At 40.1% G+C, this 25,656-nt stretch overlaps 1 protein-coding gene, 2 long non-coding RNA genes and 5 other non-coding genes across 8 annotated transcripts in view; 3 read left to right on the forward strand and 5 right to left on the reverse strand.

Moving 5' to 3' along the window:
- LOC146556185 (uncharacterized) overlaps nt 1-8,799 on the reverse strand; it is a 32,109-nt gene extending 23,310 nt beyond the window's left edge. Inside the window, exon 1 of the long non-coding RNA XR_014889019.1 lies at nt 6,160-8,799. This is a non-coding gene — a long non-coding RNA (uncharacterized LOC146556185). The remainder of the gene's footprint in view (nt 1-6,159) is intronic.
- LOC146556186 (5S ribosomal RNA) lies at nt 4,141-4,259 on the forward strand. The gene has a single exon (XR_014889094.1). It is a non-coding gene; the product is annotated as a 5S ribosomal RNA (ribosomal RNA).
- A 3,027-nt stretch (nt 8,800-11,826) lies between the features above and the next one.
- On the reverse strand, nt 11,827-11,945 carry LOC146556187 (5S ribosomal RNA). Its single transcript, XR_014889095.1, has one exon. It is a non-coding gene; the product is annotated as a 5S ribosomal RNA (ribosomal RNA).
- Nucleotides 11,946-15,666: 3,721 nt separating this feature from the next.
- On the reverse strand, nt 15,667-16,611 carry LOC146556188 (uncharacterized). Its single transcript, XR_014888967.1, has 2 exons — nt 16,234-16,611; nt 15,667-16,153 (listed from the first exon to the last, which is right to left on the reverse strand). It is a non-coding gene; the product is annotated as an uncharacterized LOC146556188 (long non-coding RNA).
- Nucleotides 16,612-17,829: 1,218 nt separating this feature from the next.
- trnal-caa (transfer RNA leucine (anticodon CAA)) lies at nt 17,830-17,939 on the reverse strand. The gene is made up of 2 exons: nt 17,902-17,939; nt 17,830-17,875 (listed from the first exon to the last, which is right to left on the reverse strand). It is a non-coding gene; the product is annotated as a tRNA-Leu (tRNA).
- A 410-nt stretch (nt 17,940-18,349) lies between these two features.
- Nucleotides 18,350-18,468, forward strand: LOC146556190 (5S ribosomal RNA). Its single transcript, XR_014889088.1, has one exon. It is a non-coding gene; the product is annotated as a 5S ribosomal RNA (ribosomal RNA).
- Nucleotides 18,469-20,320: 1,852 nt separating this feature from the next.
- On the reverse strand, nt 20,321-20,429 carry trnal-caa (transfer RNA leucine (anticodon CAA)). Its single transcript has 2 exons — nt 20,392-20,429; nt 20,321-20,366 (listed from the first exon to the last, which is right to left on the reverse strand). It is a non-coding gene; the product is annotated as a tRNA-Leu (tRNA).
- A 274-nt stretch (nt 20,430-20,703) lies between these two features.
- dhrs12 (dehydrogenase/reductase (SDR family) member 12) lies at nt 20,704-25,367 on the forward strand. The gene is made up of 10 exons (XM_085248802.1): nt 20,704-20,883; nt 21,416-21,549; nt 21,645-21,727; nt 22,005-22,097; nt 22,187-22,268; nt 22,645-22,706; nt 22,795-22,899; nt 22,985-23,075; nt 23,203-23,340; nt 24,907-25,367. Exons 1-10 carry the CDS (start codon nt 20,828-20,830, stop codon nt 25,017-25,019), a joined length of 957 nt encoding a protein of 318 aa, XP_085104928.1. The 5' UTR covers nt 20,704-20,827; the 3' UTR covers nt 25,020-25,367.
- Nucleotides 25,368-25,656: the final 289 nt, after the last annotated feature.

Here is a 25,656-nt window from a genome sequence, read left to right on the forward strand (position 1 = left end):
TGACCTTCTTTATACTTCTCCATCCTTCTCCATCAACACTCTCAAAGCAAACACCACATCTTTGGTGCTCTTTCTTGACATACTGCTGCTCACTGATCGTCACCTCGCTTCTTAACCTCGCCTTAATAGCTCTTATCCATATCGTCATGATATGGCTCATCAACTTTATCACTCTGTAGTTACTGCAGCTCTGCAGTCACCCTTATTCTTGAAAACTGGTTCCAGTGCACATTTTCTCTATTCTTGAGACATTGTGTTAAAGTCCACTGCCCTCTCTCCTGGAAATACCTCAACAAATATGTCATCTGGACCTTTCCAGTCTTCATCCTCTTCATAACACCCTAACTTCCTCCTTTCTAATCATCTGCACTTCCTAATACACTTTCCTTTTTTCCTCTATCCATCCTCCTCCTATTTATTTAGTGTCTACATATTTGGTTTTTATTTGATTTTTTATATATATACATATATGCCTGTACAAACATTGCACAACAGAATTGTGGTACCCTCTACCGACAAGTTGTCAGAAGTACAGGAAGTGTGGTGTGGTCCTTCTTATACCCGTCTGCTTGCCTTCTTGTGTGGGTGCGTGTGAAACTGTCTTGAAACTCGTGTTCCCTGCATGCCTTTCCCTTTCTTCAACATGCTCTTGACTCGATGCTGCCACTGCAACCTAATCCTCTGATCAGCATGCTGAGAAGAGCACAGACGGGCTGACTGGGCCAGTGGAGAACAGGGGACTGAGGTGCTGCGTTGCTCCAGCCACTTTCTCAGATTGTTTCAGCCACTTGTGCTGATGCAGTGTGAACTTCGCTCATTGTTGACCAGGGGTGGAGGTGTAAGGGGGGGGCACACACCCCACCCCATCTGCTCAACATCTATCACCCTTCTGTGATCTCTTCTTCCACAGAGGTGAGAGCTGGGTGAAAGAGAAAAAGTTGTCCAACCAAATGTTTAGAAAATGCTAATTTGGTACCTGGACACTGCACACAGATCTTTCCAAAGACAGAATTAAAACATAAACAAGGGCAAGAAAGAACTTTTCCTTAGTTCAGTGTGTCAGGTTCAAGATAAACCAGACAAAGACTTGGGTGAATAGAGTGACTTAAGAGACCAAGGGATTGAGGGGAGTTACTTGGCACACAAACAAAAAGCACTCATCCCTGCATAGCTTGCAGTGGTCCCAAATCCCCACATTTGTCCGGACAAATTGACTGGACCCCAGGTCTTGTTTGTGTAGCTCCGCTGGTCTGCTGGAGAGGACTTGAGGACAGTGGGGGATACCCCTCCAGCAGGCTTGGCTCATGGGAACAGAACAAATAAGATGTTCAGACCGAGCTTGGCAACAGTCTTTAATTCTTTCTATGGTAAAATCAAGAAACTAACCACCAGGGATACGATGATTAGGTTGTGCCTTAAACACTTATATGCAGTCTATAGTACCATCCCAATATCAGAAATCTTTCAGGCGGCTGAAAGAAATTTAATGCAACATTTTACAGGCTCTCAGCTTGTTGTTATCTCAGCAGTGTTAGCACACAGTTGGAGTAACCCGTTATTGGGCTCCAAGTGGTACAAAAAGAAGTTTGTGGGATCTGGTCTATACTGCTTGTAATTGTGTTCATGGAATCATGGGTAAAACAAATGGGTTTTAAATGTTTCAGAATCTATAAAAGAGCAAGTTCAATTATTACAATTATGTTAATTCAAGAATAATTTGATATTATAATAATGACCGCAGATTGTGCCTATCCCAAGCTGTTATTTGAAGCTCAAGCGCTTAGTGTTTTGGGGGTTTTTCATATACAAAAATGATAATTTTACAGAAATGGAAAGATATCTGATGTAGCTATTAGCCAGCTTTAAAATGCAATCCCAAGCCAAGTAAACACAGCTGTCTTTGTAGCGTTAAAATACATTTTCAGAGTAATAGATACAAGTAGGGTGTTATCAAGCACGCATATTTGACATGCATATTTTGATCCGCACCGTTCAATCTGCAGATTACTCCATTTCAATATAAACATATATAAAAATCCTACAAAATATATGGACATTTTTTAGAATCATGAGGAAACAATATGAAGACTGCAGCTGTTTTCAGACTATTTAGAAGCTTTAATGAAAAGGCAGATTGTGCAAAGGCAGATATTTTTTGGCCATCTGTTCTTTGATGGCAAAACCTTTCAGCAGTGGAGGTGCAGTATCGTGAAGCACTTCGAGTGGTTTTTCAAACTTTTCATCTTTTATTTAACAAGTGCAGCACAGTCATCATACTCCTGTGGATAGTGTGAGATGAAGCTGTGTATTGGAGAAACCATCACTGTGACCTTACAGTTACACTGCTTTGTGTGGTTGGAAGGCTTATGGAAGACTGCCATCTAGTGCACACTGTAGGGTTATAAGTTATCCAATGTTTATTTCTGTATAATATAAGTGAGCCTATCTTATTTTATTTTTTTTAAGAATCAGAGTAAATCACTTTTAATTGTCATGTTAAAACTATGTCACCTACCCAAGAGTGTAAGGTTGGAAAAAAACAGAAGAAGCCAGACAAGCCAAGTCAGAGTCATTGTGCACCTAGTACCGTAAATGCTGCTGCTTACCATACCAAACATGCTCAATTTTCAGGAGCTAAGCAGGGTCAGGTCTCATTAGCACTTGGATGGGAGAATGTGTGCAAATGTGTGTGCATTTATACACACAGGATAGATTCAAGCTCTCATTGACATATTTTAAAAGACAAGAAAAGCATGCCCATGTAACAAGGTCATAAATCACATCTTGTTATAATAATAATAATAATAATACATTTTATTTGAGGGCGCCTTTCAGAAACCCAAGGTCACCTTACAAAAAACACAATTAATAAAAGGAAAAGTAGTCATAAAATACATAGAATAAGTTAAAATTACAAAACAGAGCGTGACAACAGATAAAACCAGCATTAAAGCGAATAAGCCAGTTTAACAGATGTGTTTTGAGCTGAGTCTTAAATACGGAGAGGGAGTCAATATTTCTTAGTGCAGGAGGAGGAGAGTTCCAGAGCCGGGGAGCAGAGCGACTGAAAGCTCTGTTCCTCATAGTAATAAGGTGTGAGGACGGAACGGTAAGATGAATAGCAGATGATGGTCTGAGAGGGCGGGAAACAGTGGTGATATGGAGCAGCTCACACAAATATGAAGGAGCAGATTTATGGATACATTTGAACGTGAGAAGTAAGATTTTAAAGTTTATCCTGGCTTCTATGGGCAACCAGTGAAGCTGCTGAAGAACTGGGGTAATATGAGCACTTAACGGAGTGTAAGTTATGACCCGAGCTGCAGAATTTTGAAGAAGTTGGAGTTTATGAAGGGACCTTTTAGGGAGACCAAATAGGAGGGAATTACAGTAATCAATACGGGATGTAATAAAACTATGGACAAGGATGGCAGCAGGATGGGGGGAAGGAATTTATTTGGAGGTCTTTCTTTCTTTCTTTTACCTTTTATCGTCAGACACAACGCAGAACCACACCGGTTACACTCTGACTCCTTGAAAACAAAAGCTGTGCCTTTTTTTTATGTCACCATATTATTTAGTAACTTGAACCATATTTATGCGTGCAAATGTCAAGGGGTGCTAGCTTCCCACTTGGATTTGGATTTATCTTTGCCCACACAAAGATGGTAATGGCGTGGCAGTACTAATTCTTCATATATTCTTATCATGTTTGGTTAGAACTCTCAGTCCTGTAAATTAAAAACGTGTCAATCCAGTAGAAAACTTCTAATAATAAATATAATATCAGTTTGAGCCCAGCTAAAATATATTTATCTTAAATAACCTAAACTTTTGGACCAGAAAACAAAATTAAAACAAAGGACAATACTCATCCAGGTTTCAAAAAACTAAAAACATATAGCACTGAATATGTGTTTAAGCTCCTCTACGAATCCCAAGTTGTTAAAATCTGATTCATATCGAAGAAATAAATCAAAATACGCCAACATAGTTCGTGTTTTCTACCATATAAAAAGCCATCTTGTGATGTCAGCGTCCGCTTACGGCCATACCACCCTGAACACGTTGCATTACATTTGTTTTAGCGTCCAGCCTTTGTTGTTGCATATAAATATGTTTCCTGTTACTATGACAGTCGCTTACGGCCATACCACCCTGAACACGCCCGATCTCGTCTGATCTCGGAAGCTAAGCAGGGTCGGGCCTGGTCAGTACTTGGATGGGAGACCGCCTGGGAATACCAGGTGCTGTAAGCTTTTGCTTTCATACACCAGGCGGCGCTGTTGCTCTTCATAACAGTACAGAGCGTTTTCTTAAAGTGAGACTTTGATAAATTTTCATCTTTTCTCTATTGTTTTTTAATTTAGCAGGTAATATTTATTATTACTATATCAGTTCTGGGGGTTTTATATTTTCAAACAAAATACACGTCTCACCGGCAAGTAATACTGCCTCCAACCTCTTCACCCTCTTCACATAGACACATACTGTGCACACACAGCATGCTCAGTTGTTTCAATTCATCAGCTGCCACAAGTCAACTTAACGCGTGCATAATAATACTCTTAACCTTCCTGTGTGCTAAAGACTATACACCCTACTTACTGGTTTTTTGGTTACATCAGTCTGCCACCCAATTAATTTGTGTGTTTGTTCTGCAGCTCCACATCGCCCAGGCTGCAAAAAACGTGTGTGCTCTTAATGAGCTCGTTGTCATCTCTCTGCCATCAAGAGTGAGCATTGGTTAATGTTCATTGTTATGTGAGAGTGTAAGCTTCTCGCAGTCCCTTATCATGATAGAGCAAGCTGCTACTGCTCTCAGGCAGGCCGGCATCCCCTGAACTACTGCTGGCAATACCTTTGAATAGAAGGCTACTGGACGGTAGCCACTGCCATGCTCTTGGGCCAGTACACCTGTGCAGGTCGTGCCGTTCTCTGTAACGTACAGATGGAAAGGTAAGTGGTAGTCAGGCAGACCCAAACAAGGGGCGGAGGTCAGCGCTCCCTTCAATGCATTGAAAGAGGCAGTCATTTCTGTGGACCACAGTATTCGAGGAAGCTTGTCTTTTTTGCAGCATTCACGCAGAATGTGGTCATGAAAAGAACAGTCTGGTATCCACTGTCTGCAATAGTTCACCATGCCTAAGAAGGACAGCATTTCCTTCTGTGTAGTAGGCCGAGGGACGGAGGTCACAGCTTTGACCCTGTCTGCAGTCATGGAACGTTTTCCGTGAGACAGTGTAAATCCCAAATATTGAACAGAAGTCTGACAGTACTGCATTTTCTTTGCAGATGCCTTGTGGCCAGTCTTTTGGAGGTGCTGGAGAAGCATGTGTGTAGCAGTTTGACACAATTCCTCACTCGGAGCACAGAGGAGGAGATCGTCCACATACTGGATCAGAGTACAGCCCTCAGGAGGAGCGAAGCTGTCCAGGGTAGCACGGATCACCATTGAGAAAGCAGCAGGGCTGTCTATCATGCCTTGAGGCAGACGAGTCCAAGTGTACTGCTTATTTCTATGTGTAAATGCAAATAACGGCTGTGTATCTACATGCACAGGCACTGAGAAAAAGGCAGAGCATAAATCCACCACGGTAAAATGTGTGGCTGTGGATGGAATACATGTCAATATGCTGGGGACATCCGGAACCAGAGGTGGCAAAGGGATAATGACTGCATTAATTTGTCTTAAGTCTTGTGTAAAACGCCATACGCCAGGTTTGTTAGGCTTTGGCACAGGATTGACAGGAGTATTATATGGAGATACTGTAGGCTTTATCACTCCTGTAGTCAATAAATCTCCTATGATGACATCTAGGGCTGAGGCTTTTTCGACAGAAATGGGATACTGCTTGACATATACTGGCGTGTTGTTTTTTAGCTGTGCGTGATAAGGTATACAGTCAATAAATCCTACATCATTCTCACCTTTAGACCACAATGTCATATTCTGGTATTCAGCTGGCAACGTAAGTGCAGAAATAGTACAGTGGATAGGATAGGTTAGATCTATGTGACGACATGGTGTAGTTATGTCATAACCTATGTCTGAGTTATGTGACAAGACCACTGTTTGGCCTTCACTTGTGTGAGCAGTTATCATGTTGTTGAACAGTGTGAGAGAAACAAAAGTGTGGCTCCCAGATATGGGATTACCTGGCAGTGGTTTTTGAACACGTCTTTGGCACAGTGTGTGTCGTGGAATACCAGACAAAAAGGTGTTGAGTTCATTCTCTGCTGAGCCGTCCAGCTGACACAGAGGCTGTTCCTTCTCCATGGTACATAAGGCAGAGAAAACATAGCTGTTATCAGTATCAGCAAACATTTCACCTTTTGTGTTAAATGAAATACACAAATTCATTTTTGCCATTAAATCTCTGCCTAATAAATTCACAGGCGAGTTTGGAATAATTACAAATGGATGATATGTGATTTCATCTGGTTTAGAGCCCCAACGTGTCTTTAGAGAATGAGTTTTAGGGCATTGCACTACAGTTCCATTAATTCCCATAGTGTTGATGCACACAGAGGACACAGGCCCATTATAGAATTTCCCAGACAGTGAACTTTTAGTGGCTCCACTATCCACTAAAAATGGGTATTTCTTACCATCTATTTCTACTTGTAGCATGGGCAAATGTTCTGTGTTAGGGGACAGCTGCAGATGCAGCATCGTGTGTAGTGCTTCACACTGCTGTCCCTCATCCTCACCTGGGCCTCCCTAGTAGCGACCCAGCCGGGGATTATCAGGTGATGGGAAAAGATCATGGTGAGAATTGTAACGCACCCTTTCCCATTCTGATTCATGCTCTGGGTGTCTGCGGTTACTGGAAAACTGAGCTAAATTTGCACCTCTAGCTTGTCTGCCTTGTGGGTTATAATGTGGGTTGTAAGGCTGCGGCCTAGATGTGGGGCCATTATTGCATGCTTCTTGTGGTTGCCAGTTACCTTGACTGGAAGAGCTCTGCTGACGCCTAGTGGCGGGAACTTGTACTGCGTTCTGTGGTTGAGGCGTGTGTGACCTGTTGGTGGCTGCAAAGCGACATTCTCTGGACCAGTGTCCTACCCTTCCACAATAAAAACAAACATCTCTATTCTTACCATTCCGTCCTCTGAAACTTCCTTGCTGTGCTGGAGCGGGTGGTCCTGCATACATTAATTTCTCACTTTCCTCTGAGCCTTGAACATCAAAATTCAACATCATCTTAACACTGTTAGCTTTTGTGATAGTAGGAAAAAGGTCTGCACTGGCCTTCAGTTGTACAAGCTTTAAGAAAGCATCTTTACTCAATTCGTAGAGATTATTAGTAGCTGTCACTTTTAGCAACTGAGAGCATTCGGGGTGGATATTGTTCAAAAAGGTGGTGATGAAAATCTGATCATTACCATACTCTGGCATGCATGCCTCATCAGTCCAACAGTGCATAAAGCGTTTTATGAATACTAGGATAGATTCATCAGGCTTCTGTTTACACATAGTTACTGCATTTAAGTCAATTTTGTCTCTGGACATTGTGAGCAGGAATTTCTTTAGATTCTTAAAGAAATCGGCGACTTTGTCATTATTTACCCACAAAAACTCTGCAGTTGTGGATGCTTTATCATGCTTTGGGTCTAATTCACTTATCTCTTCTATGAGTTGTGACTCGGTTACTCCAGGAATGCATTGACACAATATGTACCTGTAATCCGGACCACCCAAATGGTGATATCTGGTACTTCTCTGTAGTGCAGAGACAAAGGCTGTAGGATTTTTAAGAGGATTGGGAAGCTCTTTAATAGTTGTCACTAATTCTGAGATTTTAGGGGGCTGAATACAACACTGATCTCCTATTATCATAAAGGGGTAGGCGTCATTGACGTCACTAGATTTTGGGTCTGTTTGTTTACTACCGCGAGTGTTGGCGTGAGGACCTTTGTCATTCCGGCTTTGTTTTTCCTTTTTTTCTTTTAGATAAGTCTTTATTAAAGTTCGGGTAACAGGTATTTCTTTAGCTACCTCTAAACCTCTAGCTACGAAATCATGGCGTTTCATGTGGGTGTCTATTGTGGACACTGCCTGATGCAAAAGTTTTTCTTCATAGACGTCTAAATTGTTTTTCATAAGTTCCTCACATTCTTCTTTCAAAAGTTTTTCTCTCTTTCTATGTTCTGCTAATTCTTCCTCGCGGCGTATATATTGTTTTTCCTGATCTTGTTCAATTAGGTGGCTGAGACCCGTTGCATGTGATTCAGGTTTTGTGTCACTGTCTTTTAAGCTGGTTGGATCAAAGCGCTGACGTTGTTTGCATGCGGCTGCTGCAGCAACTATTAATTCGGTCTCATCTTCGTAAGGCGGTGGGGCTGTGGGCTGAATGGCTGAGCATGCAAGACTATCTTTTCCCGCGGTAGAGTTATTTTCTATGCTGGAGCCTGCACTAGTTTTATTTGATGTAAAAGTATCTACACCTGGTTCCGGTCCCTTTTTCCATAGTGGTAACATTTGATGCATCACGTCGCGGCATTCTATCATATATTTTCTACAGGACTTTTTAAGCAGACTACTTTTCTTATCACAAATGATATTCAACATTTCTACTGACCTGGTTTCTGGCGATAATCGTTCGGGATAAGGCTCCGGAAATAAATTAGAATGCATTGAACTTATAGTCCGTAAGTTGTAAACAAAGTCAGTCACATAAGCACTCCCGCATGTTCTGGATACGTAATCATGGAAGTCTTCGCCGATTCGTGGACGTGGGTTACACGTAACCGGAAATGGGAGTCGTACTGAGCTGTTGTTTGAGGCTTTAAATTTAATTTTTGTTGGTTTTACAGGTAATTTTGATTTTTTATCGGACTTGTCTGTGGTTTTTGAATTATTCTGACCCATGTTCAGTGATTTCCAGAGGGGTTTACACGCTTGAAGGATTTATGTTAGTATTTTCGCTGCGGCACAGCTGAGGTTACTTTAAATTTATTGCTAGCAATTTTTTGTTTGTGTGAGCAACTCTCACTTAGCGAGCAACTTCTCGCTTAACGAGCAACTTCTCGTAAAACAACAGGCAACTTCCTGTGTCTTTCTGCTTTTAATTTACTGCTTTTAACCCTTGTATGGTAATCGGGTCTGTGAGACCCGTTTTCAGTTTTCTTTCGTTTTTTTTTTTTTTTTTTTTAACAAAATTAAATTTAATTATTTACTAGCTTTCTGTGAGTGAGCAACTTCTCACTTTTTAACGTACGTTTCAAGATAACAGGCAACTCCCTGTGTCACTCTTTGATGAGCAACTTCTCACTTAACGAGAAGTATTTAAGACAACAGGCAACTTTCTGTGTCACTTTTCTAAGTGAGCAACTTCTCACTTTTTAGCGTACGTTTAATTAAACAATTAATTATTATTATTTTTTAAACAAAATTAAAATATTCAAGACAACAGGCAACTTCCTGTGTCCACCAACACCACACAAGGGTTAATTTACTTTATTCGGGGACTGAGGAAGTCGTCAGTGTATCTCTCTGGATCACTAAGTGAAACTTCGTCAGCATATCCCGTTTCTTTATGGATTAATCACTGAGAGAGGTATAATAGGTCTTTATATAAATATGAAAGACTCATATTTACCTTCTGTCAGGAATCCCACTTCTGACACCAAGATTGAAGGAAATTGCCTTCCCGGGTTTCCTCCGTGGCGTGAGCGATAAGCAGAGTTTGTCCTTTCCTTATAAGACTCCTAATTATTCAAAGTAACACTCAGGTATGCCGTTCAGCGGGGTTAGTTACGATATCGGGAGCAGCTAGGAGAACAAAGTGATACAGAAACTGTTCAGATTGCTTTCCCAGAATCAACTCAAAGGTTTATTTGATACACAGCAGTTTATATAGAGAAAAAAAAGGTTCGTGTGTCAGCTTTCCCAGTTCAAACCGGTACAGACTAAATAAGGAAACGTCTTCCTGCCTTCTGAGCAAAGTATCCCTTGTGTAGTTTATCAGTTCAGCTATAATTTATGATCATCCCAGCAAAATACACTCCTAGACATAGAATACAGAGTTCTTTCATCAGTGAATTCTGAAACAAACCACCTAGCCTTTAACGAGCCTTTTCCAGGAGATAAAGAAAAAAGGGAGGATGGGAGTAAGGAAGTGGTCTCATCTCTGTGGTGTTTTCGACCTTGGGGTACCAGCTCGTGAGTCCTACACATTGATTCTTGGGTCACAGAGAAAGAGAAAAACAACTAGTAGATCGGCCTTATTGAGTAACAGTTTTCCTGTATAAAACAATATCCTGTAAATGCTTACCGTGGTATCAAAATATCATAACATTCATCATGTGACCAATGCATGCCAGCTTCTTTTACTTAGCAAAATTGTGATTAATAGTTTTGTTAAGGGGCACGGCAAGACCATACACACACATTTTTAAAAAATTAACAAAAAATGCCTGAAGAAAAGGACACTTTGGATACCTAAGAAGAAAGGGGCAGGTGCTCATGCCCCCTGCACATGCATTACTGTTACTAATATTAATATGGGGGTATGGCCATAACCCCAGGATATTTTTATGTCATGCTGATTTGTATTTTTGTTGTTGTTGTTGTTGATTAAAAAAATGGATCCAACCTAAAGGTCTTCTATGTTTTGAAACTCATGACACTCTATAGTCTTCTGTTGGATTTGAACACTTTTAATTTATAGCATTATAACACTGTTTCGTTAATCCTGTCATCACTGTCTTTAATTGAATTGAATTAATTTCATTGAATAAACAAAGTCTTAATCTAAAGACAGAAGTTAGCAAGCATTATACTTTGATACATAAACAGCCTTTTCATGAGTTCTGTTATACAGTAAGACAACCATCGAAGGACCCAGTCCCTTCTGGTCTTAGAAGGTAATTGGAATCAGGCCCTGGGTAGTACTTGCGTGACAAGCTCCAGTGGGTGTTGCTGCATCTTTTACTGGAGACAATTTTGAAAAGCAGGGATGTCAAAAATCACCAAGGATCGAAATTCACTTATTCACTTAATTTCAGTTATGAATAGTTTTGGTTTTTTTTTTAAAAAACAGCAATGATTTAAAAAAAAACATCTTTGACAAAAATTATCGTTGTCAATATTGTTGTCTTTAGATGGATAAGCACCTTGAGTCAGCTATTGTGATTTACAGTTGATTTGAATTGAACTGAATTAAATGTCAAATCAAATCAAATCACTTTTATTGTCACATCACATGTGCAGGTACATTGGTACAGCACATGTGAGTGAAATTCTTGTGTGCGAGCTTCACAAGCAACAGAGTTGTGCAAAATACAATAATGTAAACAAGCAAAATACAAGAATGGCTACATCTGAAACTAATAAATATATGTACAACATATAATAGTATATGCATTTCTGGATGTGTATACTAAATATTTTTCTACGTGTGTGTGTGTGTGTGTGTGTGTGTGTGTGTGTGTGTGTGTGTGTGTGTGTACACATATTTTACAAATTAAATAGAGTAAACAATAAATAAAATATATAAAAAAAATAAAATATACAGAGTTGAGACGTGCAAAACAGTGGCATTACTGTACAGTATGGAGTGCATAATGTTGAAGTTCCAGTAGTGAAGCTGAGGTGTCTATGACGTGTTCAGCAGTCTGATGGCCTGATGGAAAAAGCTGTCTCTCAGTCTGCTGGTACGGGACCGGATGCTGCAGAACCTCCTTCCTGAATGTCTCCATTATCACACGTTAACTTTATTTCTTGTTGTTATTTCACCATATTATTTAGTAAAGCAGCAAATATGAAGCACAAAAATTCGGAAAGTACCACTAGATTACAGCAGCGCCCCCTGGTGCAAAAGCTTACAGCACCTGGTATTCCCAGGCGGTCTCCCATCCAAGTACTGACCAGGCCCGACCCTGCTTAGCTTCCGAGATCAGACGAGATCGGGCGTGTTCAGGGTGGTATGGCCGTAAGCAACAGTTTCACCCACGTGAAGTCTATTTATGCATCTCAGTGTTCGTTGCGTTTAGTTTTAGATTGTCACAGTAATCGAATTGTGAATTAAAAACGTGAAAATCCCGTGCAAAACTGATTGGAAAAAAAGATATACAGGTTGAAGCCCTTTTAACAATGAAATGTAGCAGTCAATATACTTCTCGGGTTTCCCAAAATAAGAATATGGCGGAAAGAACAAAATAGTAAACTACAAATGTACATTACATTTGTTTTAGCTTCCAGTTCATAGCCTTTGTTGTTACATATAAATATGTTTTCTGTTGGCTTCATAGTCACTTACGGCCATACCACCCTGAACACGCCCGATCTCGTCTGATCTCGGAAGCTAAGCAATACTTACTTGGATGGGAGACCGCCTTACAGGTACTGTAAGCTTTTGCTTTCATACACCAGGCGGCGCTGTTGCTTCGTTACAACAAAGCTTTCAAAACAATAAGATCTTATAACTTGCAGGATATCTGTGTCACGGGCCACGGCTTTTACATTTTCAAACAAAATACAAGTAGTAATATTTCCAGCCACTTCATCGAATTTCCACACATTAAATTTATAGCATTATAACACTGTTTCATCATTGCTGCCATCATATGGTCTTTAAACAAGTTTTAAAAGTCTTAATCTAAAGACAAGAGACAGCAAGCATCATGATTTGATACATAAACAGCCTTCTCATCAGTTATGACGTTCCTTACAGTCATACAAACCTCGAAGAACCCAGTCTCTTCTGATCTCCTTCTGAACTCGGGTAGTTGTGGTTAGTACTTGGTTGAGAGACCACCTCTGGATGGGAAAAAACAAAACATAACACTGACTCTGTTAGAGATGGCACGATACCACTTTTTTATGTCCGATACCGATATCATAGATTTGGATATCTGCCGATACCGATGTGAATCCGATATAGTGTGTTTTTTAATCAATAAAACTGTTTTTTTAATATCTTGCTGCATTTTGTATAAGTTCATACTCAAGTTTAAATAAACAACAACACTAAAGCTATTCTGTTATACCTACGTGTAAAAAAATACACTGCACCCAAAATATTTCATAGTTCAGCAAAACTGATCAATCTAATGAACTTAAACCTATACTCCATCATTCCTATTCTGGTATTTTAAAGAGTACTTAGCAGAAATATTAAGCAACCTAACTAATAGGGTTTCTCTCCGATATTAGATCCAGTAATTTACGTCAGTATCGGACCGATACGTAATATCGGATAGGTCCATCTCTAGAATCTGTGTAGATGACAATTTATATGGTGACATATGTCATTTCAGTTTATGTCACTTCTGCAATGCGAAGTTCATCAATAGTGTTGTCTTTTAATGGGTGAATATTCCCTTATTACAGTGCAGACTGCTGCTTCAGTGTATTTTTTTGTTACGTCACGGTATTATTTACCAGAGCAGCTCATATGAAGCAAATATGAGCTCAAAAGTCAAAAACAAAGATGAAGCAGCAGCGCCCCTGGTGTATAAAGACAATCATACAGTACTTGCCATTTCCACGGCAGTCTCTAATCCAAGTACCGAGCTGCTCCTGTTTAGCTTCCAAGATCAGGGGTGTTCTGAGTGGCCGTGAGCGTAAATATTCTGAGCTTTTCAACTGTAAAATATGTGTAAATAATATAATTAAAGGTCGTTCATGTTTATCAAACAAATGCGCAGAAAGTATGCAATACATGATAAAAAAACAACAAAAACAACAAAAACGGTACAACAGTGACATGTAGGAGTCAATACACTTTCCAGGTTTTGCAAACTGAAAACATATAAATAGAAAAACAAAGAGCAAGTTTGTTTTATCTTCAGTACGAATCCTAAGTTATTAAGACCTGATTTGGTCAGTACTTGGATGGGAGACCGCCTGGGAATACCAGGTGCTGTAAGCTTTTTTTTCATTTATACACCAGGGGGCGCTGCTACTCCTCATCGGGGGACACAGCTATGGGGGAAAAGACTGAGAGGTGAAATTTTATATATTTATCAAAAATGGCTGTTTGTGTGGGTTTTACTTGCACTAAGTTCAACATTTCATTGTACCTCTGATCACAATAAGATCATGAGAGGTGGGAGAGTTTTTCTTTTTTGGGTGGATGTGTTGGGCTGCCCATAGCTAGAACCTGCCTCAGTGTAAGTTATCATGTTCACAAGTAATGATCTGGTATCATTGCTGAAAGATATACAGCAATCAAATTACAAATTACATCAAGGGCCAGTGTCCTGCAGGTTTTAGATGTGTCCTTGATCCAACACAGATGATTTAAATGGCTAAAAAACCTCCTCGGCATGTCTTGAAGTTCGCTAGAGGCCCTGTTTCAGGAAGCCGGTTTGGAAAACTCAGAGTGAAAAACGACACTCACGGTTGAGTAACCCCGAACTGTCCAACTCGGAATATTCGGTTTCAGAAAGGCTGATAACAATTAGTTCAGTCAACACGGAGTTGCTTTAACCCCAAGTGAAGCGCGCGGACGAGGATACATAAAGCCCTGATAAGCGGAGCACAGATTAAGCGAGTCACCATGGAGACGGAGGGAAAGAAGGCGCGGTCAATGTATTTCACAGCGCTTGAGGCCGAAATTCTGATGGCAGAATATGCCGATAACATGCAAATTCCGCGGAAAAAAGTAACACAGCCACAGCTGCAAAAGCATGCATGGCAAAACATAGCCGACAGAGTCAATGCGTGAGTGTTAATTTAAACATTGATCTAGGGATTTCCACCCATTTAACACGTTATTTTATCATATGTTATTTTATTTGTTATTTTATACATTTTATTTTGTGATGTGATGTGAGCGCAGGTGCAACCCAACAGGCCCCAAACGTGCCTGGCAGCAAGTAAAAATGAAATATAAAAATATAGTCCAAACAGGTAAGGTGTAATTGTATTATGAGCCATAGTGCTTGGTCTGTTTGTCCCATGTACATCAATTGCAGTTAGAGGCTACATTAATTTTCTTTCTGTAAGCACTTATTGAAATTAGGGCACATTACAAGTACATATTTGCTTACTCTGTATGCTCAAATGTGGCCCGTTATAGCCAACAGAAAAAAAGCGGAGGCCCGAAAAACAGGTGGGGGTCCTCCACCACCACCACTCACAGAGGCTGAGCAGTTGGCCCTCAGCCAAAACAGTGGGCGCCCTGTGGCCGAAGGCATCTCTGCGGGGACATCCTCTGAGTCAATAACCCCGCAAGACACAAGTGCCTACATAAGGGGTAAATTCAAAATAATACATGATGTGCATACATCCTTTCTTCACAGTCACCTTTGCAGTGCGACACATTCATTTGATAAACTCTTTACCATAATGAATTATTTTGTAGTGAAGTTATTTTCCGACTGATTTTGCCTTCCCTCAGCCTTGGTTGTCTTTGAGAGCATAATGACAATGAAGTGTAAGGTGCTTGGTATGTTTGTTAATTGCCATTTGGTCCCTTGTAAGTTATAAGTGACCTGTATAAACCTCATATTCTATCAGTTGATGGTGGTGGTGTACTGCATCTGGTGCAGCCTCCTGTTGAGCCAGACCAACATGCAGTTGTGAGTAATACTCCACAGATTATATGAGTTTACAGTAGAACAGCAATGTTGTTTATTTCTTTACTACAGGAAAATAATGAAGAAACATTGACAGCTGTTACAGAGGAGGAAGCAACAGAGACACTTTATGAGGTTTACATCTTTTAATACTTTGTGTACAGGAAATACAGGTGACCAATAAAGCCAGTTGAACAAAAAATCTGTTTATTCTTCTTTCAACATGTTGAGGTGATGGGTCAAAAGAAATGATTGTGACATATGGTGTCTCTGACTGCTCTTCCATCTTGTATGTCCGTGGGAGGGTCAGGATGTTCATGGTTTGGATCACTGCTGATGTTTGGTTCAGAAGGACAGTGTTCTCCTCTAATTGTGGCAATGTTGTGAAGAATCACACATGCCACAATAATGTCACATGCCCTTTCTGGGGTGACCCTGAGTCTTTGCAGGCACTGGAACCGGGCCTTAAGCATTCCGATAGTCATTTCAATTCTGGCTCTTGTCCTGCAATTAGCCAGATTATATCACTGCTGTGGGCCCGGTTCAGGGTCAGGGTAAGGGGTAAGCAAATAGGGTAAACATGGATACCCCCTATCACCAAGCAAGTAGCCAGTGAACTCTCCTAAGACAGAAGGGTACACTTCAGTTCAAATGTCCCTGAAGCAATTGGTCTTTATATATTTTAAAGTATTCTCAACTCACCATGTCCAAATTTTGTGCTCAGTGTACATTCACGGAATATTTGTGAGTCATGGACAGAGCCTGGCCACTTGGCTTCCACATTTGTGATAATGTTGGCAGCATCACATATGATCTTCACAGTGCAGAGAACACAAATTAGCATCCATTACTATAATGAAATAATTTGTTAGTTTGACATGCTACAGGGAACTATGTACCTGTACATTAATGCTGTGGAAAGACTTCCTGTTCACATAGTCTCCTTCATTTACTGAAGGAGCAATGATTGGAATGTGAGTGCCATCTGTACAGCCAATCACGCCTGGGAACCCTGAAAATAAATGTAAAATTTAAGTAGTAGTTCAAGTATCACCACATCATACATTAAGTTTTGGTCATCCTGATACCTGCAATTTTGTGGCATCCCTCTTTGATAAATCTTGTGGGTCTGTGACCGGGGAACACCACAGACGAGTACAGGAGACGTTTCAGTGCAACTGTAACATTCCTGACTGCCCGACAGACGGTAGCCTTGGAAACGTGCTCAGCGTCACCAATATTATACAGAAAGCTCCCGTTTGCAAAAAACGAAGTGCAATACAAATAATATGTACAGAACTGAGAGGATGTCCGCGATGTGTCACATGCGTAATATATGGCCTGAGGATGTTATCCAAATAAATTATAGATTGTGCTGAGACACGGTAACGTTCGCACAGAAAATCATCAGGAAATGATAAAATGTCCAAACGCGCTCTGATCACTCTCTCCCGGCGGAGAGCTCTGCGGAGAATTTGGGCTTCACGATCTACTGGCTCTTCAAGGAAGTGGCACGCCATGTCCGACACTTCCTACTGTCAGGTTTCCGACAAAGGGGCGGAGACAGTCAGGGTTAGTTGTAGTAAACCTGCTAGGGGGCAGGTTAGCTTCACGGAGTGTGTCGTCATAGTGACTCACTCAGGCTGCAGCTGAACTCGCTTTGTGAAACCGAAAACCCAGAGTTTTCGTTAACTCAGGGTATACTTACTCAGTTTTTCCACTAAACCGGCTTCCTGAAACAGGGCCCTGGTGATGAACTAATCATTTGACTCAGGTGTGTTGGCCCAGGGTGAGATCTAAAACCTGCAGGACACTGGCCCTTGAGGCCTGGAGTTCCACACCCCTGTCATAGATGATGACAGAAGAGTGGATGAAAAACTCAACTATCAGCAATGTGGAGGTGAAAAAAGAGTGATTAGAAGAGTGGGAAGATGGTTTTATTGAGGGGGTAGGCCTAAGGAATGAGAAGTGAGGTAAGGGTAAAGTGGTGTGGAGATGGGAGGAGACAGATAAGTAAAATAATCAGTATTTCTGCTACAAGAGCACTGAATTGTAAAAATGTTAATGTGTGCCTATTTGAGGAACTCCTTGTTGAAAGAATTTTTCATGTCACATTTACACATTTTTTGTCCTATCATCCTATCCTATCCTATTTGTCCTATCCTATTTTTCAGCTTTAAAAAGGTTTTGATTCGTATACAAAGCAGGATTTGTAAAGTGGTCGTTATCAAGGTACTTAACTAAAGCTAAACTGAATAATAGTTTTTATTAATAATTTTTAAAACGAACAAAAAGAATTGTCAGAAGTGGGATTCGAACCCACGCCTCCATTCGGAGACCAGAAGTCCCGTGTTGAGGAAGGTTTGTCACCTTGAGTCTGGCGCCTTAGACCGCTCGGCCATCCTGACAACTGCGATCCCGGCCGTCAGAAAGCTGTTTCACTGCTGCTAACCAAAGTTTGCAGCTGAGACTTTGTATCACTTTGTAAAGACAAGCGGCATTTTTTAAAGAGTTTAGCGTAGAGTTTATTAAAAACCTTAAGTTTGTTTGGGTTACGGCTCACTTTTATTTTCTGTTTTTATTTCGTCTTTCCGTTAATAAGAAAAACATAGAGGCACTGCCAGGAAGAGAAAAGACAAAAAACACTACTCAACTAGCCGACCTGTGTTGAGAATTGGACTAAATAGCTATAAATATGCTTCTTGTTAGCGCCACACTCGCTTACGGCCATACCACCCTGAACACGTTGCATTACATTTGTTTTAGCGTCCAGCCTTTGTTGTTGCATATAAATATGTTTCCTGTTACTATGACAGTCGCTTACGGCCATACCACCCTGAACACGCCCGATCTCGTCTGATCTCGGAAGCTAAGCAGGGTCGGGCCTGGTCAGTACTTGGATGGGAGACCGCCTGGGAATACCAGGTGCTGTAAGCTTTTTTTCATTTATACACCAGGCGGCGCTGTTGCTTCGTTACAACAAAGCTTTCAAAACAATAACGAGTACTTGACAATGTTCGTTTTTAATCCTTTTTTTCTGTCACAGGATATCACGAGAGCACTTCCTTTTGTACACCAGGGGGAGCTGCTGCTACACCATTGTAGACGACTTTGACAAAACATTTGGCAAGAAGTCTGAAAGAAGGAAATTCATTTATTCATCCTTAAATAAATAGTAGAAAAAATAAAGAAAATCTCGATTGACGAATAAAGATTTGAACGAGACAAATTTCGTATAAAATGGGTTCCAAGAATTAATAAGTGACCCGTGCAAAATCAATATATTGATTAATAGATGAAAATTGGTAAAGTGAAGTTTTTCTTGGGGGGGGGGGGATCCTGTTTATTTATAGAATTTTTACATGTAGTTTGATATATCAGGCCTAATAAAACAAGTACCAATGATACAAAGACATACCTCAATACAGTTCAGGCCGTTACAATTTGAATGATTTTTGAGAACTACTGAACAGCATATAACTAATACCCATCCCAAGGTCCAATCCAATAACAGAAATAAATGAATAAATAAGTAAATAAAACACACACAGAGAGACCACCCTCAATTAAAACAACAACAACAACAACAACAAAAAAACAAGGTACTCAAAGTGATATAAATGATAAATTGCTGCCACACCTGTGAAAACCTATTAGCATTTCCTCTGAGTCTGAATTTTATTTTCTCCATTTTTAAAAAGAACATAGAATCTTTCAGGGTGAGAAGTTTTTCAAGACCGCAAAATTCTACGTTGTGCCAGCATTGAAGTGAAAGCTATAACGTCCAGCTGCTTACGGCTAAGGTTTAGGGTGGAATCTTCAGAAACACAAAAAAGGAGAAACTAGTGGACAAGGATTGTGTAACACTCAAAACATGAGAGAGCACTTCAAAATAAAAAGTCCAATATAACTGAAGTGTTGGGCAGGTAAAAAACAAACAAACATATGAGTTAATTAACAGGTAGGAGGTTTTGCATCTGTTGCACAGGTCAGGAATGCCGGTGTATATTTTAGATGTGTAATCTGTATACTGTCTTAAACTGAATATGCAGATGAAAATGAGGTATGAATTCTGTTAATTAGCCTACTTTGTCCCAGTAATCTTCGCCAAACCTAAGAAGTACCTGCTCCCAAGTGGAAACAATCATTTTGGTTGAGTAATCTTGTTTGCCCATATAAATGATGAAATCAGTGGGAAAAACATTTTTATAATATTAATCCTACCAAGAAGTTATACAGGAAGGTTTGCTGACCTTTGAAAAGCCAACCTTACATAGGTTAGCAATGATTAAAATTTGCAGTTTGGAAAGCTTTAAATGAACTGGTAATATGTACTCCTGGATATCTGAGGCCAGAAGACGGTAAACTCAAGTTTTTAAGCATATATTATAAATTATCAGTTCAAGACCGAGACGGAGATCTAAGTAAAATACATAACAGTTTTTTAAGCACAGACTCGACTTTTTATTTATTTATTTATTGTCTCTGGCAGCACTTTACATGTAGTTGAACTGACATGTGATTATGAATGAATTACCCTGAAGGAGAAATGTGCGGATTATAAACTACGATTCTGTTTCCGTATTTTATTTTTAAACGTAAACACGGTTTATTAGTAGTATTAAAATGCATAGTAGTCTTAAAACATGTCAGTGTTTTAAGACTGTCATGTTTTTTCATTTGCGGAGAAGGGACGATAATGTATCCTGTAAGATAACATGTTATATAAACGTAGTTAGCGAAGAACGACGAAAGAAATCAGCGTAGCCCACAGAAAGAAAAAAAGTATTGTCAGAAGTGGGATTCGAACCCACGCCTCCATTCGGAGACCAGAAGTCCCGTTTTACAGGAAGGTTTAACCTTGAGTCTGGCGCCTTAGACCACTCGGCCATCCTGACAACTCTGTCGAACGAGCCGAAACAAACACTCATATAATTATAACTCACTGTGTCACGATTGTGACTGCCAGAGATGCATCGAACAGCCATTTCTCCTTTAGGTTCTTTGACATCAGTTCAAACTGAGCTTAAATTTGTTTGTTTAAATGAAAGGATGGTTTGTTTCGCAGCTGTTTACGGAACAGCAGTAAGCAAACATTTCCGCCAGGGGCAGTATACATACGTTATGAAATACACTTCCGGTGCTTATACACGTGATTCTCCGCCCATCTCTCACTACAGACCTTCGCTTACTACATAACAAGCTGCAGTCATCCTTATGAAACGCAAATACTGGATTGTGTCCACTGTTAGGGCGACTAAAGAGCCAATTGTGTAGAGAAGCTGCGCGTATTAAAATGTCCTTTTACAGGAATACTGTGTGGCTTGTCAAAGGACTCCAGGAGTATACAAAGTAAGTAGACAGTTTCCTTTTCTAATAGGACTCTATTATGTAGTCAAATGACTTGTAGTCTTAATTGTTTGCGGTACATATAGGCTACATAACCTTCCGACACGCCGCCCAAAGTTTAACTACATGTTTGCTTTGTTAGTGATAGCACTCGGTTACTGCGCGTTTGTGTCCGACAGCATGCTACAGGTAAACGATTACACAATGCTGCAAGCTTACCGTATAATCAAGACTACAACCTCAAGATGTTTGAAACAGTGAAAGTGCTTCTTACATGTTTTCTGACGTGACCAGTAACCCAAATTAACACAGTGGATAAAGACATGTATAAAGCAGGAGAGTGTCATTTGGAGGAAGACTGTTTTACTTGATAAATTACCCAAATTATTAGGCCGTTATATTTTGTGATTTGCTTATGGTATGCTTATTGTATCCTAGTAACCACACCCAATAGTGATGACACTGTTACATCAGTGCATGTAGAAATATGGGTGACAGTGTAATGTGCTCACACATTCCTCTTTGCTCGTACCAGGAGTGGCTATGAAGCAGCAGCAAAGCATTTTGTTCCAGCTGACCTGGATGTAAACCTGAATGGAAGGTCCTTCATGGTGACAGGTGCCAACAGCGGGATAGGGAAAGCTGCAGCGCAGGAAATCGCTAAGAGAGGTGAGAGTCTCACAGCTGACAGAAGGCACTTTTCCTCCTTCCTGCTGGTATTTGTGTGTGTCAAATGTTGATCATGTTTTCGTTTGTGTCTGTAGGGGGAACGGTTCACATGGTGTGTCGAAACAAGGGGCGAGCAGAAGCAGCCAAAGGTGAAATTGTTGAAAGCAGTAAAAATGAGGTGAGATTTTAACTGTTCATCTGTCTGAGTTTTTTCTTTTTTATACAGGAGTTCTCTCCCAGAAATAAAGTGAAGCTTTGCTTTTTCTTTAATAAAAATATGCTCACATGCTTGTTTTTTTTCCATCAGATTTTTAAAATGTTCTGTCAAGAAACGTGAATGAAAATAAAGCAATCAAACAAAACAAAATAGATGAGAATATTCATACCTGCTTTTCTACCCAATTAGATTAGACTTAAAACTAACCCACACCTTTAATTTTCCTGTCTATTCCCAGAATGTTCACGTCCACATTGTTGACATGTCGAGCGCCAGGCAAGTGTGGGAGTTTGCGCAGAGCTTCTCACAGAACAACACACTGCATGTGTTGGTGGGTAACTGCAGATATGTTGTGGCTCATCTGCAGTAAACATATTTTAACGTTAACGTTAATCTCAATCTGCTTATGGTGGTTCTCAGATCAACAATGCGGGCTGTATGGTCAACCAGAGAGAACTAACTGAGGAGGGTTTGGAGAAGAACTTTGCCACAAATACATTGGGTAAGACGAGAACACATATTTCAGATGGAAGTTTTAACAACAAAAAGGAAGCCGGGGTTTTTAAATCGTAACTTTGTGTAAAATGATAGTGTTCAACATTTTCTTTCCTGCAAAAATGACTTCTCAGGACTGACTGTAATTAAGATGGTCTTAAAAAAACTTCCAAAATAGGCAAAATGTAAAATATTAACATTAAAATAAGCATTTTGTATTTAAATTTAGGGGAGGTGATTGTAATGATCACTGGTTTTGGCCTTATTTGACAAATTATGTTGTTATTTAATGTCATTTCTGCAAATTTGTAACAAAAAAAGTATGTGAAAGACTAATATTGGCTATAAATAAAAACTCTTTTGTGCGTAACTTTGTTTTTCAGGTACATACATCCTCACCACTGCACTGATACCTGCACTGAAGAAGGTCGAAGACCCGAGAGTGGTGGGTTGAATTACAGCCGCACAAAAAAATAACCAGGATGTACAAATGCACGACTGAAAATGAACGATTTCTTCTGTTTCCGCTCCAGATTACTGTGTCTTCAGGTGGCATGCTCACACAGAAATTGGACGTGGACGACCTCCAATTTGAGAAGGGGACATTTGACGGGACCATGGCCTACGCTCAGAATAAAGTAGAGTGACTGAAAGACGTAGCGGTCTACAGAGGAATTGTTGTGGTATTTATATTGATATGCATTTTTTTTCTTTGTCTGGCAGAGGCAGCAGGTGATCCTGACAGAAAGATGGGCTGCTCAGCACAAAGAGATCCACTTCTCCAGCATGCACCCCGGCTGGGCAGACACACCAGGTGAAGAAAAGAAAGATACTTTAAAACTTAAGAATTTAACTGGAAGACAAAGGTTTTTCATGGAATAACAACCTTTGACAAGAGAATGTTGTCTCTGTGACTTAAGTTTTGAATTTTCTCTCTGTAGCGGTCCAGACCTCCATGCCTTCATTCCACGCTAGGATGAAGTCCAAGCTGAGGACAGAGGCCATGGGAGCTGACACCGTGGTGTGGCTCGCCATATCCGCAGCAGCCGCCAAGCAACCGAGCGGGCTCTTCTTTCAAGGTCAGAAACAGACTTGCAAATATCTAACATGGTTTTCTCTGTAATCACAGAGAGAAACTAAGGAACTTGAAGGGTAGCAAAAGATATAAATTATGTATTCAGCACTTGCTAATACTTTACTAATGCTTCATTTGAATGACATCTGTGTCAGTTTCAACTGGATTCAACCAGCAGCAGCAATGACTGTTCCCACAGCTGGGACTTCAATAATGAGGCCACAGAAACGTTGTTTCGCAGTAACATGTCTAGAATTAAACTACGCTTTCAATCACAAATAAGGAAATCCCTCCATATTTCTTCTTAACACTCAGATTAATGGACTTTTTTGGGTCCCTGTCCACCCAAAAAATTCTAGCTACAGTCACACAGTAGTCTGGGAATTATGAGTCTGTCATAATCTCGCTGTAACGAGACTGGCGCCTTACAGCTCACCAGACTCATCCATACTATTGTCCAAACACCTCTCATTCCCCGTGATGATCAAGATGACTGCTGGAAAAAGCTCCAGCATTGAAATTCAGTCGTTTCCTCTCTAGCTCCTCCACGATAGCGGACGTTACTGCAGGCAGTAGAACTGTCTGCGCTCTATCAGCTGGTAGAGACTGTCTGTTGCCAAGATCGTAACATGCAGAAAAACCACCGATAGATTTGAACACCTGGACCAGTAGCAGTTTCACTTTTTGCATAAATCAGAAGCAAAATCAACTGTCATTTTTACAGTCATAAATGAAATTTGTAATCACAGGTTATTTAGTTTGTTGCAAAAGTGATTCATGAGCGTAATTGTAGCTTAATAGTATTGATCAAAGATGTTCATTGTCAGGGACCAAGCAGTAAAGCATAAAGGACACAGGTGTTTAAATTCAAAAAGGGGTTTTATTGACCCAAAAATATGAAAATATATTTAACAAAGCCAAAACTTAAACAGGCAGACCAATAAAAGAGGTCAACTCAAGATAATAATTAACAAAACCTCAAACATCAGATAAACTGACCTGCTGAAATGACACAGGGGAACTTAAATACTGGTTTAGCTAAACCAAATGACACACACGGGGAAAACAAGATGGCTGCCATATAACCAACTAATACAAAACAATTAAACACGCATGAAACACCCCCCAGGCAATGAAGCATGTGGTGCTATCCAATTAGGCTGTCAGTGGTACTTCAGCTCTCCCAGCCCTTTGCCAGACAGGAGGAGAAGCCAACCCCAGGTAACTCAAACAAAGAAAGATGTATTAATATAACATAAAACAGAACTTTGACCTCGCAAGGTTAATGTGTGCACGCCATATAAACATTGGAAGGTGTGATGGAAAAATAAATACATTTAATAAAGAAACAATATTGAACAATAAGTAGAATATTTTAAAGTAGTGACTGTAAATTAAACTAAGGTGAATCAACTGGTGGTGAGGTGTGGAGCTTACCATGTGTGGCATGCCATCACATTCATGTTTTTGTGATGCTGCAAAACTCCTATATTTAAACTTTTTATAATCGATCACTTAAATGTCACAGTTTTGTGTTAGGTCTCATGTATTCGCATAAAATGTCTTTCAGATCGTAAAGGAGTGGCGACACACTTGCCCCTCGCCTCCTCCCGGTCAACACCGCAAGAGGAGGAGAAGCTTCTGGCAGCGCTGGACGAGTTCGCCCAAAAGTTCAAACCTTAATACCTCAAAAAACAGTTTCTGTAAAAGGAAAAAGAACAAGCACTCGTCACAGATTACTAATGTTTACACAATCTTTTTTTAATATACAGAAAAGCTTCAACCTCCAAGAACAACCTTTACTTAAAATATACAGAAAAACAAAATCTAGTGAAGTAAATGTGGTTGTTTACGGAAAGATGACTTGTACTTTATTTTTGCTCCTTGGTTAATCAAAAATAAATAAATAAATATATATATACTTCCTATTTGTAAAGCTTATGAACATATATGTACACACTAACAATTATGCATTTTAATTTATGTTGAATTTCTTATCTGATTTCATTAAATAAGAATTTTACCTGTTTACTTGCAGTTTCTTCATAAGGGGTTGTGTGCACCTGTGTTTCTGGTGTATTTTGGCTACTTTCAAATGTAATTTTTAAAGACGTTTCTCCCTGGGTGGATCATCTCCTTTTGCATGTGTCATGTGTTGCAATACCTGGGAAAAAGGAGAAAGTCTGTGGTGCCGAGCAAAGTCCGATGAAGCTGCTGAAACGAAGACTCCAGTTAAAGTCGTCGAATATCTGCCGGTTTCAGTTTGCAGTCAAAGAACTCAACACTGCAGCAAGAGCCCCAAAATCACAGCTGCGATCCA

Source organism: Mchenga conophoros, linkage group LG16 (assembly GCF_057382185.1).
Source record: "Mchenga conophoros isolate Kocher_MC1m ecotype Shallow Benthic linkage group LG16, M_conophoros_male_GT1.1, whole genome shotgun sequence".
Taxonomy (NCBI): Eukaryota; Metazoa; Chordata; class Actinopteri; order Cichliformes; family Cichlidae; genus Mchenga; species Mchenga conophoros.

Coding starts and splice junctions, on each gene's coding strand:
- dhrs12 (XM_085248802.1), top strand. CDS start 20,828: ATGTCCTTTTACAGGAATACTGTGTGGCTTGTCAAAGGACTCCAGGAG. Junction 20,884..21,415: donor GGACTCCAGGAGTATACAAA/GTAAGTAGACAG, acceptor TGCTCGTACCAG/GAGTGGCTATGAAGCAGCAG. Junction 22,098..22,186: donor ACAACACACTGCATGTGTTG/GTGGGTAACTGC, acceptor GGTGGTTCTCAG/ATCAACAATGCGGGCTGTAT.